This window comes from Trachurus trachurus, assembly GCF_905171665.1.
Source record: "Trachurus trachurus genome assembly, chromosome: 14".
In the NCBI taxonomy this organism is placed as follows: domain Eukaryota; kingdom Metazoa; phylum Chordata; class Actinopteri; order Carangiformes; family Carangidae; genus Trachurus; species Trachurus trachurus.
In genome coordinates this window covers 3,700,498-3,713,919 of record NC_139903.1, presented here as the reverse complement: position 1 = coordinate 3,713,919, position 13,422 = coordinate 3,700,498, and the positions used below count along the sequence as shown (strand labels likewise).

The 13,422-nt window shown below is 41.2% G+C and overlaps 1 protein-coding gene across 1 annotated transcript in view; it reads left to right on the top strand.

Annotated features, from left to right (window-relative positions):
• Positions 1-13,422, top strand: part of cblb (Cbl proto-oncogene B, E3 ubiquitin protein ligase) — a 68,490-nt gene that overhangs the window by 47,673 nt on the left and 7,395 nt on the right. Inside the window, exons 11-16 of the mRNA XM_083986409.1 lie at positions 1,330-1,524; positions 2,821-3,189; positions 6,338-6,429; positions 10,463-10,600; positions 10,706-10,770; positions 12,272-12,370. Of these exons, the coding sequence (XP_083842535.1) occupies positions 1,330-1,524; positions 2,821-3,189; positions 6,338-6,429; positions 10,463-10,600; positions 10,706-10,770; positions 12,272-12,370 (958 nt within the window). The remainder of the gene's footprint in view (positions 1-1,329; positions 1,525-2,820; positions 3,190-6,337; positions 6,430-10,462; positions 10,601-10,705; positions 10,771-12,271; positions 12,371-13,422) is intronic.

The following is a 13,422-nucleotide window of genomic DNA, read 5'->3' as shown; positions in this document are numbered from 1 at the left end:
TCAATTCAGAAAAAGAATTACTGAGTTAAATATAGGATGAACATTGATTGATGTCAGCCAGACACAAGGCTATGAGATATCTTTTTTAAGAATGAATCATGGAGCAGAGACAGAGTAGTCTCTGCTCCATGATTCATTCTTTTTAAAAAAATCCCATGTTTTGTTCATTGAAATTAAAAGGTTTCCTCTTTTTGTGCTGAAATCTTCAACATCTCCAGTTACAATTAAAATGTGAACAACATCATTTGTATTGTAGTGATAAATGAGTAACCACAGGTGTTAAATAATTAGACATTTTAATTGGAGTAGAGAGGAAACTCATCAGAGAAAATACAGAATAAAAAATAATTACACTGTAAATTGTATTCGTGGAAAAAGAACAGATGCAAGGAAAGAGTTTGTATGTTCTGTATTCTTGTTGTTTTCACACCTGATAAAGAAACCAGAAGAGTACACTCTGCACATTTACATGTACATACATACAGCCTCAGTGTTATCAGTGATGATCAGTGGTGTTTTAGACATTCAGACGACAATGTTCGATTATAGAATAATCTCAGTCATCTAGGATCTGGTTTTAACATATACAGTGTATCTTTCATTTTTTTAAAGGGATAGTTCACCCAAAATTCAAATTTCACTCATTATCTACTCACCCTCATGTCGACTAAGGGCTGGGAGAAGTTTCAGAGTCCTCTGTGTCTTCTCTGAGTTACAGCGGGGCTCCGTGCAGCAGTACATGTCCATATGACGGTTGCAAATGGGCCTAACTTTTCTTCGTCCAAAAAGACACACCAAAAAACATTCAAATACCTCCATACTGCTCGTCTGTAATGTCCCTCTTGTATTGAAGCCCCAACATGAGAAATTGTTCCACCGGTCTGACACAGGAAGAGCAGTGAACTGAGACACTGGGAGCTTCTGCTACAAACAAGCTTAAAATATAGACTTATTTAATTTTTTTCGGAACAATTTCTCATGTCGGGGCTTCAATACAAGACGGACATTACAGACGAACACTATGGAGGTATTTGAATGTTTTTTGGTGTGTCTTTTTGGACAAAGAAAAGTGAGCACCATTCACAACCATTATATGGACAAATACTGCTGCGCGGACCCCCCCGTAACTCAGAGAAGCCACGGACTCTGAAACTTCTCACAGCTCTTGAGGGTGAGGAGATAATGAGTGAAATTTGAATTTTGGGTGAACTATCCCTTTAATTTAAGTGTAAAAGTGAATTTATAGTGAATATATTTTTGTGTATTTTGCTAAAGTCCAGAATTTGACCCTTAGCCCAGACAGTAAGAGTGTCCTCTCTCCTCTCTCAGCACTGTGCCGAGCGTCAGAACTCTCCCATGGTGTCTCCCAGCTCCTCGCCCGTCAGCCAGCACAGGAAAGCCCACGCGGCGGACACGGGCCACTGCATCCAGCACCTCGGCCTTCCCCCCGTCCCACCGCGGCTCGACCTCATCCAGAAGGGCGCCATCCGCTCCCCGTCCGCCAGCCCCACCGGCTCCCCGAAGGTCAGCCGACTATTTCCCTCATAATAGAAAAAAACTGTTCACTTGTACAGTTTATCCTGCTGTGATGGCTCTGAATGTTTTTATGAAGGATTTTATTTCTCAAATATCATGTTAGGTCACTGTTGTTCATTTCCTCTGGTAGAGATGCACTTGACCCCCATTAGCTTCCACAAAGTGCTCGCTCATCTTCCTGGTCCACACAGAAACACACGTCATGCAGTAAAGAGATGAAACATGGAGATGGCGTGGTTAGGGATGTCACGATAATAGATTTTTAATGTTTAAAATCTAATAAAGTTAAAATATACATTACTAATTATAAAATATTTAAATATCTATTAAAATATGACCAATTATGAATCTGCCAGGAGTGTTGTGTGTTTTTTAATTACAAATGACACTCTAGCATTTAAATTCCTACCAATTCAATGCTACGTTAGGTAAATGGACCAGTATCTGTGCATTTACCTTTACTTTGGTGCAACATCTGCCGGTTCATACATAGTCTTTTTTCGGAAAGTGACGGTATTTAGGAATCTTTATGATCAATTAATTGTGGCGTTTAATACCGCGATTAACTGTGAAAACAAGTAATTGTGACATCCCTAGATGTGGTATTTGCAATGTGGTCTACTAAAGACATGTGCATAGATTTTAGAAGAAAATCTAACCCTCCACTCCCAACAGTAATTAAGGGGGACACTGTGGAGCGGTTTGGGGTGTGCAGTAAACTGATGACAGTTTTTTATCATTCTATGGTCGAATCGGTCCTGACCTTTGCCATCATCTCTTGGTTTGGCAGTCTCAAACTTGGAGACAAAAAGAGGCTTGAACATATTGTCAAAGTAGCCAGTAAAATCATCTGGGTCACATTACCCGATCTGTCCATAATCTCTCACAGGAGGATCATTTCCAAGGCTCAGGACATTATTCAGTGTCCTGACCATCCACTCCACTCTGAGTTCGAGCTCCTTCCCTCCGGCAGGAGACTTAGATTGCCAAAAGCCAGATCAAATATACTGAAAAACTCGTTCATAACACAAGCCATTATCCAACTTAATTCAAATACTAAACAGTTATGATACACTCATATTTATTTATTTTTTTACCTCGATTGTATGGAACAGCTCCCAGTTTGCCCTCTGGGGTATTGCCATTCAATGTTGTGTAGAGTTTGTGTGGATGTGCTCGATATGTTCTGTGTTTTTTGCCCTTCTGCAACATGAATTTCCCTTTGGGGACAATAAAGTTTAAAGTTTAAAGTTAAAGTCTTGAACGCTCTCTGCTCCTCTCTAGTCGTCACCAGGGATGTCCAGGAAGCAGGACAAGCCTCTGCCGGCTCCTCCTCCCCCCCAGAGAGACCCTCCTCCCCCACCTCCCCCCGAGCGTCCTCCTCCCATCCCGCCGGAGTCGCGCCACTCCTGGCTCCCCAGCTCCTCCTCCCTGTCCTCCTCCACCGCCGCGCTGTCCGACCCCCACATGGAGTCGTGGTGCGGCAAAGACGGCCACCTGGCGGACGTCCACCGGACCGGAGCCGAACACCAGCTGCAGCTGGGACCGGCCGGCCCCTCCCACCTGAACGGACGACCGCTCAGCTGTCCGTCCGCAGCGTTCGGGAGGTTACATCACAGAGTGGAGGCGGCGGGAAACTCAGAGAGTGCCAAGGTAGGATGAGACTTTTGTGTTTGTCTCCACAATAAAAGAAACGTTTTGGCTTTTGGATGATTTATCTGTACAGACGCTGAAGGCTCAGAGCAGAGATGGTGGATCAGTTATGTGTTCTTGCACTTTCCTCACCTGCAGATTTCCTTCGTCACAGCTGTTCATCATGCAAACATCCTAACACTTACTATTACATCTTTGTAAATGCATTTCAATTTCTCATTTAGAAATTTAAAGCAGAAGTAAGCGATCCGGTGGTTTTGGCTAACTTCTTGTCAGCCGAAAGGGACCGCCCCTTTATGCCGTTCTCTCTCCTCATTGGATAAAGGTTGTAGGATACAAGGAAAGTTTTCTCCTCGGCTTACAGCAGAGCAGAGTGACTGACAGACCCGTGTTTCAGACCAAACACTCTATGTAAATGATTGCCGTCGGAAGATATAACTATTTAAGACTTATATTTAAACAAATATTACACAAAACAAATATTCCACTTACTTCTGCTTTAAATCACAGTAGCACTTAAGTCGCAACAACAGTTAACAGACACATCGTATATGAAGATCCTCTGCTTTGCCAGGAAAGAAGATTATTGGGACAAAAATCTGTTCATCTGGAAAGGTTACACACAAAAGTTTAGATTACTGTTTACACCATAATGTGGGTTTGCTGGTGCTTATATTTTGAATCTCATACACAAAACTAATTTATCACATGTTGATTTTCGATATAGGACTAGGCATACAGTATGTCCTTCCCATGTAAATAGGCATGTATATGTATGTGTGCTTGTATTTAGACATACTGTATGTTACATAAAACCCAAAGCTACTCTGCTATTTCATTTAAAAAAAGATTTCTTCACATATCTAGAGGATGTATCTACGTGATATTAATATATATAACATATATGGTACTATCACTCTAGATATAGGGATGTATATTTCATATATTATAGGGGAAATATTATTCATAGATGCATAGGCAGTTTGTTTTTTTGTGTATAATTTACTGTCACAGACCTTTTTCATCAACTCATTGTAGAAAACTTTCACTTTCATCAAAGCCTGTTTCATCCATTAAAGAAATAAAGTGAATTCTAATGAACCGTATCCCACAGAGTCAAACAGCTGCAGAGAGACGTCCAGGTAGATCTGATGCACTTTACTGATTTGTAGCATCCGTCCGCATGTTTTAGCATTTTAAGTGGCTTCCTGTCTGTGGAGCTTTGTGGTCCAAACTGCGGCTAAACAGAGCAGCACTGCCCTGGTTTTAATGATGTTCTGAAACATTTGAACGCCACATGTCACTGCCCACACATCAACAATTTATCTAATAAACTACTGTTCATTAGAAAAAGTTATTCGATTTGCATTTGTTTATGTAGAGTGAAATCTTAAGGAGCTTACATTCACAGGAATTTGGAATAGAAGTTTAATTATTCACATGTTCGTATTGGGTTTTAAATATTCTCAAGGGAGATTGAGCCTGATTGAATTACTCATGCACACAGTTTACTCAGCCTGTCACGAAGATGAAACATGAAATGAGAGTGAGATCCTTGTCCAGCAGCTCAAGACAAACAAGACGCTCTGCCTTCCTACTAACGAGTAAATACATCGTTAAACAGAAATATGATAATCTATGCAAAATAGTGAAATGCCTGATTTAAGTCAGACTCGCTGTTTGAACCGGCCAATCATCGGCTGCAGAGCGAATCCTCCGGAGACCGCCCTCGACTTTTTCACTGCTGTGGAAAAACAGAATACAGCTGAGCATCTGCATAATTTGTAAAACTTGCTGCTCTTTATCATTAAAAGTCTCATGTAGCAGCACACACACACACACACACATGCAAAGCCAATCACTCCCTTTCCCTCCAGAGATGTGCTTTGATCAGGAAGTGCCTCCCGTTGCCTGTGGAGTGCCGTGTCACTCTCGGTCATATTCACGGAAGTTGAGGCGGTTATTTGCATCCTTTCTCCCACACAGAGCTGCTTTCATTCCAGAGGCAGGTGCACTTTGCATATGAAACATTTTCTCTCATTCAGTATTTGTGTCGTTGTCTATTAATGATGTGGCCATGTTAAAGGAATACAATCATTTTTATTAGTTGTACTACTTTTAAATAAGAATATAAGGCATTTATATTTGTTTTTGCAGATCTACCACATCATAGAGTTATTTGTATAATATTTAACATGTCGATGGCACAATGCAAACTAGTTGAAATTTATGCCTTTGTTGTTAGATGCTATAAAGCAAAATTAATACAGTTTCCATGCAGACACTGGGCTCAGGATCTTCACATTCAACACAATCAGCTCTTATCAATGGTATTTTGCGCGTCACGTTGTTTTCATGTTGTCCATCCATCCCATTCTCACGGGCACGATTTCACCTCGCTGTAACGAATTTCAAATTTGGCACAAATATTCACTAGGTTTAGGTTTAGGTTTATTTATTTAGCACACATTTATATTCGATGGTGCAAGGATGGAACGAAGCCGATTGGCTTGTATACGTAAGTTCCTCCCCTCTCACAAATTACAACAAAACAAATTTCTATGGCTAACAAATAAACATAGAGAAAAAAAAAGGAGACAAAGTGCATACATAATCAACGTTATATGAGCAAAAATGAGGAGATAGCGAACAAAGTGATCAGTAAGAAATAGAGACAATGGAAATAAGGTACAAAAAATTCATAGATTGAAATCATAAAAAAAGACAGAGTAAGGATGTGGGATATGGAGAGAGTGGGAAATTCAAGAAAAGTTTAGATTTACTGTATTTTTAGCTGCTTTTTAAAGAGTGAATAGGAAGATATGGATCTTAGCGAAGGAGGAAGTCCATTCCAAAACATATACATACAACATAACAATAGGTCTCACATTTTGGTGGCTAAAGAAGATCAAAGGTCAAGGCCATGGTGACTTTTTAGCCGACAATCAAGATTCCCACACAGACGTTACAGCTAAATGTCACACAGATGGTTATGCAACATCACCTTGCTTGCAGAAAGAACAGGTGGTGTGAGTTTAAATATTTGTTTTCTTGTGAGTTTTTGTGTGGATGACGTCGCTCTTGTCTTCTCAGCTGTTCCTTCGTGTTGCTCTAACCCTCTCTCCTCCCTCTCCTCCCGTGTGTGCAGCCCTTCTCTAATGGCGTGCAAGTCAGCGATGAGTATGACATCCCTCCCTCACGCCTCTCGCCAACTCAGCCCACACTTGCCAGTAGCCACAAGTGAGTATTACCACACACACACACAAATACACACAGCTCACACAGTGGGAGCATTTATCCATTAAGATATGCACAATATTTTTTTTCCCCCCCTGAACATGTTCTGGAAAAGTTTGGGCAATACTGAAATGATATCTCTGTACAGCCACTCTGTCTTAATGGGGGCAGATCATGTTACATGTGTGTGAAAACATGCATCTGTGCAAGTGATACAATAAAGGGATATGCCAACATTTTTTTTCATGTCTTGCCTCACTCTCGAGTCCATGACCAGCAGATAGACACCATCCTTTCGACTGTGCGTGCAGTAACAAGGGAGATAGAGCCGTTTCGCCCGTAATTAGCTTAGCTCAAACACTGGAAGTGTATGGGTAGTGTTAGCCTGCCTCCTACCTGAGCCGAAACCAGCAGTCAGAAGCTTTTTTCATTTTAGCTCTAAACTCTGTAAATATATCACTTTATCGACATTTCAAACATGTTTAGGCGAGAAAGTAGCCGTTTAGATCAGCAGTGTGTCGTTAATTTGTCTAAATACCAGCTGTTTACAATTTTGTTCGGTCAAATTCGGCGCTACTCAAGCTAGCCGTTGTGACCAACGCACTTCCAGTTACTTTTACAAAATAAAACACCCGTTGCCCTTTACATCCAGAAAACCATGACGATAGAATTTGTGCTTTTACTATGAAATAGGAAGCTAACCTACCCTCGATGTAGCTAGCTTGAACCAAAATAAACCGTCTTTGCTTGAACCCTCCGTTTTGATCGATCTCGTCCCGTTAGCGGCATTTGACCGCTCAAGATGCCTTACCGGAGAGTTTTGTCAGCTCTGAGACAAAGATCGGCCCGCCGGTTTCCGTTTAGAGTTGCTGAAGAGTTTCTCTGATGACTTTAGGTGGAGGCAGGCTAACACTACCTATACACTTCCAGTGTTTGAGCTAAGCTAATTACGGGCGATACGGCTCTATCTCCCTCGTTACTGCACGCACAGTCGAAAGGATGGTGTCTATCTGCTGGTCATGGACTCGGGAGTGAGGCAAGACAGGAAAAAAAAATATTGGCGTATCCCTTTAACCATTAGTGAACTTGTTATAGTATTTCTGACAGGGCTGATTTAAACTGTAGAGTAAATCTGTGTCTGTTTGAGCAGAGGATGAATGAGCTCGTGGTTCCTTTCAGTCTGAAGCTGGTGGTTCTCGATCTGCTTCTTCTCCTTGTCTGTGGTTTTCAGACTCGGGGACCTTACACCAAAGAGGTCCAGTAGCCTCGGGGAAAAGTCCTGGTTAGAAACAGCTTTGAAAAATGATGTCTGAACGTCTAACAGCCTTTTAGCTGCAGCCAGAATTCGATTAGGTGTTTCTGTGTATCAGACTGTAGTGGAGCCAGGGGAAGGAGCTGCCGCTCGTGATGAAGCTTGAGCTGAAAGCAAAAAGCTCTGGTTCCACTGAATACAATTTAGTGTTGTAAAATATTGCGAGGTTGTCAGAGAAACACACACACACACACTTCCATTACACAAAACACCGCAGCTCTGTTGCACACATCAGTTCTGCGGGTACAGCACACGCTCACATGATCATTTCTATTTTTATGATACACATACTGTTTGTGTAAGGGACCAAAGTTTGTTTGGTAATCACTTGTTTGTTCGTGTCTAATGTGTAACTGGTTATGGTGGGACATTAGGATGCGTGGGTGTTTCTCGTCAATGATTGGCCGAAGAAATCCCTGCATCATACTGTACTGTATGTTGTGTCCTTCGCTGTTGCTTTGATAATCATTAACTCTGCACAAGACACAACAGTTAGTGCACTTTGTACCTTGGCAGCTCAGTAGTGTTGTACTGTAAAACACACACAGCTGCTTGTTTTCACAGTAGCTGAAGGTCTGGTTGTGAATTGTTGCAGGCCTACGTGAGGTTTTGTCAGGTTTATTTTTTGTGCTTTAGGGAGTGAAGTCGTGATCAGCGTTGTATTATCCTTCCAGAAAGAACAAGATTATTATTTCAAACGGTTATTTCATGTATATTTTAAAGCTGCAGCCCTTCTGCTGCTGCGAGGCTCCAGTTCACGGCTTCCTGCCCGATTTCATCATGAAAAGGGTGTTTGAATGTGTGTATGTGTGTGTGTGTGCGTGTTTCTCAGATGCTTCACACTGTCACATTTCTGCAACAACTTAACAGAAGCTTCAAAATGCACTCTTTACTGAAGAGCTGCTTCTTTTTAATGTTTTTGACCGGCGGCTCCTTAAATTGTTCTCATGCACACACTGCCACATTCAGCTCATCATGAACGTTCGTGCCATTCAGGATTAAGGGTGTCAATCAATCAATCAATCAATCAATAGCACTTTTCATGCCCATGGCAACTCAAAGTGCTTCACATGATAAAAACAAGGAGCATAGGGAACACATATTGGGAGACACACATACATTCACATACACATACGCATTCACACAATAATTTAAGAACATTGGATTTTAGAGACATCGAGGAAACACTATCTTACACTCAATCATTTGCAATGGGGAAAACACCAGATAAAATGAAGTAAAATAGACAGTTGTAGGATAAAATAGAATAAAAATGAATGAATTAAAATAGAATAAAAAGATAATAATAATACAATTTTAAAACATTTAATTGAATGTTTTATAATGTTAAAAATCTGTCAAAAATGTCCAGATTTTCGGCAGTCTGTGATAGGCGTGGGCCGTAATGATAAAATGAGGCCTCACCATCATATGTTTTGTTAGCAACTTTTGGAATAATTAAAAGGCTGAGAGTTCTAGAGGGCTCATATGTTAAAAGCAAATCAGATAGGTAACTGGCACTGAGATCATTAAGAGCTTTAAAAACCATTAAAAGGATCTTAAAATCAATCCTGAAGCAGACAGGTAGCCAGTGCAGAGACCTCAACAGGTTTAGGTGATATTATTATTATTGTGATAATAACTTATATTTTAACTTAAAATAAACAGTTTATCATTTACATGTATGATTTTCATTTTTTATTCATGCATGTTGTTTTCCGAGTTTTCCATCCCATTCTCGTGGATGTGGTGTCTCAGGAGCGATTCAACAGGACTCAAAGATGAACTCTTCAGGTTTCTGGAGGGTCGAGGGTCAAAGTTCAAGGTGTAGATGACCTCACAAATCATAATTTTGTCCTTGTGAACTCAATATATCCAGAACTGCTCAAGGGAATCCTTTCAAATTTTACACAAAAGTTCAGTTTTTTTGACTCAAGGATAAACTGATGCCGACACTTTTTCAGCCATTATACCTAATAAATAAAAATAAAAAAGAAGAAAAAAAAAACATAATGAAAAATCAATGTAAAAAATAAAATGATTTTCATATAACTCTGGATAAACAGAGATTCAAAAACAAAAAGAGCTGCAAGTATTTTATTGTGACACAAGCTACGTACTGTGCGCACACACACACACACACACACACACACACACACACACACACACACACACACACACACACACACACACACACACACACACACACACACACACACACACACACACACACACACACACACACACAGAGTCTACTTGTCTTTCATTTACACAATTGAAAAAGTCACAGTCATCTCAGTGATGGATTCCTATTTCCCACAAGCAGCTAAAGTGTGTAGAGCAGTAAGTGTGTGGTGGGTTGTAGTAGAAGAGTTGAGCTGTATGTGTATGTGTGTGTTTAATATTTGACTGACAGTGCTGTCTACCTGGAAGTGTCAAAAGCTCCTGACAACATGACTTCCTATGATGAGCGGTACCCTACCTGTGTGATAATAACAACCATCACACAGTCCAGTCGGTGCAGAGGCCACATTGTTGTTTTTATGCACTGGAAGATTTTTATAACAGAAAAAATTGCAAATTGCCGCCTCGGTTTCACTCAGCGTCACTCACCCTCCTGCCCTGATGGTGGTGTGAAAATACCAGTGATTACCGTGATTACAGCGTAGTAACCGTATGAGTGACACTAATGAAAAGGTTGGCGTGACAACCGTCTCTCTGCAGACCGTCCAACCCGTTCAGCAGTCCGGTGGTGGAGCGACAGCAGCAGCGGGCGATGGAGCGGCCGGACGACGACTACCAGATCCCCTCGTCCACCCTCTGCCTGAGCCAGGCGCCCATCTGCATCTCCGTTCCCAGCCGGTACTGACCTTGTTCCACCGCATCGGACGTTACCATGGTGATACCACAGCCAAGATGGGTTTTCATTTTGAGATGTCCTCTCTGTTTCTCTCTCTCTCTCATCAGGCACCTGGAGAACGGCTCCCCAGAGCCAACGGCCGAGGAGAAGAAGCAGCGGCCCCACGAGGCTGGTAATATATGATATTATATATAAGATCATTGATCCATCGGATTATTTTGTAATGAGCAGATGATTGTTTAGTTAATTTATTGAGTCTGTTTGGTAACACTTTACTTGAATAGGTATTCATAAGATTGACATAACACTGTCATAACCATGACATAACAGCTGTCATAAACATCAATGAATACTTATGACAGCTGTTGTTAAGTGTCATTCAGTAAGTTATGTCACTTTTAATGCAAAGTTGACATTGTTTGAGATGTTTTTGTTCTGGCAACTTGACATAAAGACAATTTAAACTGTCATAGCAGACCTAATTGCCAAACTTTAAAAATTATGTCAAGTTCTCATAAGAAGGACATCTCAAATAATGTCAACTTTGCATCAAAAGTGACATAACTTACCGAATGACACTTAACGACAGCTGTCATAAGTATTCATTGATGTTTATGACAGCTGTTATGTCACGGTTATGACAGTGTTATGTCAATCTTATGAATACCTACAGTATTCAAGTAAAGTGTTACCATTAATTGAGTCTATTGTAATTATCTACTGTAAATAATATTATAATAATTATGATATTCAACTATTTCTCAGAGTGACCTTGTTGTTTTCTGACTCATTTACTGTAATAAAATTAAACTTTAAAGGGATACTTCACCCAAAATCGATAATTCACCAATCATCTACTCACCGTCGAAGGGTTTGGAGAACTTTCAGAGTCATCAAAACTCTTTAGGAGTTCCAGGGGGGGTCCGGCTGGCAACGGATTTTCATATAATAGCGGCGGATAGAGTTCACTTTTGAATCGTCCAAAACACACACTATGAAACATCCAGATACCTCCATACTGCTCGTCTGTACTGACCCAAGTGTCCTGAAGCCGCCACATGGAAAAGTTGTTCAGAAAGAATTAATTTGATCTCTGTTTTTATCCTTGTTGTAGTAGTAGCTCCCAGTGGCTCTGTTGATGTTTTTGCGCATGCTGCGAGATGTTCATTCATCATTGTAAACCATTGGATGTTTGATGTAAACACGGAAGAACATCTCACAGCAAATCTCCTGCAGCCACTGGGAGCTGCTGCTACAACAAGGATAAAAACAGAGATCACATTAATTTTTTTCCGAACAACTTTTTCAAGTGGCGGCTTCAGGACACTTGGGTCAGTACAGACGAGCAGTGTGGAGGTATCTGGATGTTTCATAGTGTGTGTTTTGGACGATTCAAAAGTGAACTCTATCCACCGCCATTATATGAAAATCCGGTGAGTTTTGATAACTCTAAAAGTTCTCCAAATCCTTCGTTGGCATGACGGTCAGTAGAAAATTGGTGGATTATCGATTTTGGGTGAAGTATCCCTTTAAAGAGACTTGAATCAGGTTTAACTGGCAACTGTCAACAAAGTGAAACACACAGAAGTCAGAGAGTTGAGAGAGAAAAGAGCAGTTGTGAGACTGTTTGAAGCGACGGCTGCTTGACGTTGAACTGTGCTTGTGTTCCTCAGGTAGACACTTGGTCCTGGGGGCAGCTCATACTACCCTCTGCCCCTTCAACACCAACCTGTCACCACCCTCTGACTATGACATTCTGCTGCCCCCCCAAGGTAGCCCACCCCAACCCGACCAGAACTCACCCACACCCACCCAACCCTCCCTATAGCCTCCCCTCAGCCTTCCCTCATTGTCCGTCCATGTCTGTCTGTCTGTCTCAGCCTCTATTTAAAGGGATTGTTCAACATTTTTGGCAAATGGGCCCATTGCTATAGTCATAGTAGTAGGTTCGTTACCTTTAATTGTCGGTGCAAGCTCAAATACACAATCCAACAACTCCACAACGCTCTGGTGGACAAGTTGTGACCTGCACATTCACCACGCTATGAGATATAACAGAATGTTACCAGACAGAGTTGTTTTAGAGGGAAATGCAGAGACTGTTGATGAAAAACTGTCCCTGAAGGCAACGTGCATCAGCGGTTTTGCATGAATTTCCCTCTAAAACAACTCTGTGTGGTAACGTTGTGTTATTATCTCATAGCGTGGTGAATGTGCAGGTCACAACTTGTCCACCAGAGCGTTGTGGAGTTGTTGGATTGTGTATTTGGTGAGTTTGATGAGGGAAACCAAGAAATCCCACGAGCCTCCGTAGCGTAGCTCTGAGCAGCTCACGGCTCTGCTCCGCCGTTCTAAAAATAGCTTGCACCGACAATTAAAGGTAACAAACCTACTGCTATGACTATAGGGATTATGGTAATTTGACAAAATGTTGAACTATCCCTTTAAATATTGCAAAAGTGTGTTTCATGTTTAACTTTATGCCTTTTGGAGATCATTTCATCTTCCGCTTGCTTTACTGTTCACATTAACATTTAACATTTTGACCAGGAGTGTCCAAACTTTTGCATGATGCTGCTATATATACAGTGTTAAGTGTTTTCAACAAGAACAACATCCTTAATAGCAATATCTGTATCTGTATCTGTGTACTGGAGGTTTTCATGTGGAGAGGAATGGTCTCTGTGTTGCATGAGTCACAGCTGGATGTAGGACAGTGAAGCTGTAAGCAAAAACTAAAACTACTGTAGTCTCTGGACTAACACAGCCTGTGGTGCTCATGGGTAAGTATCTGAAACAAATGACGCAGCCTGGTCGTTTGTCT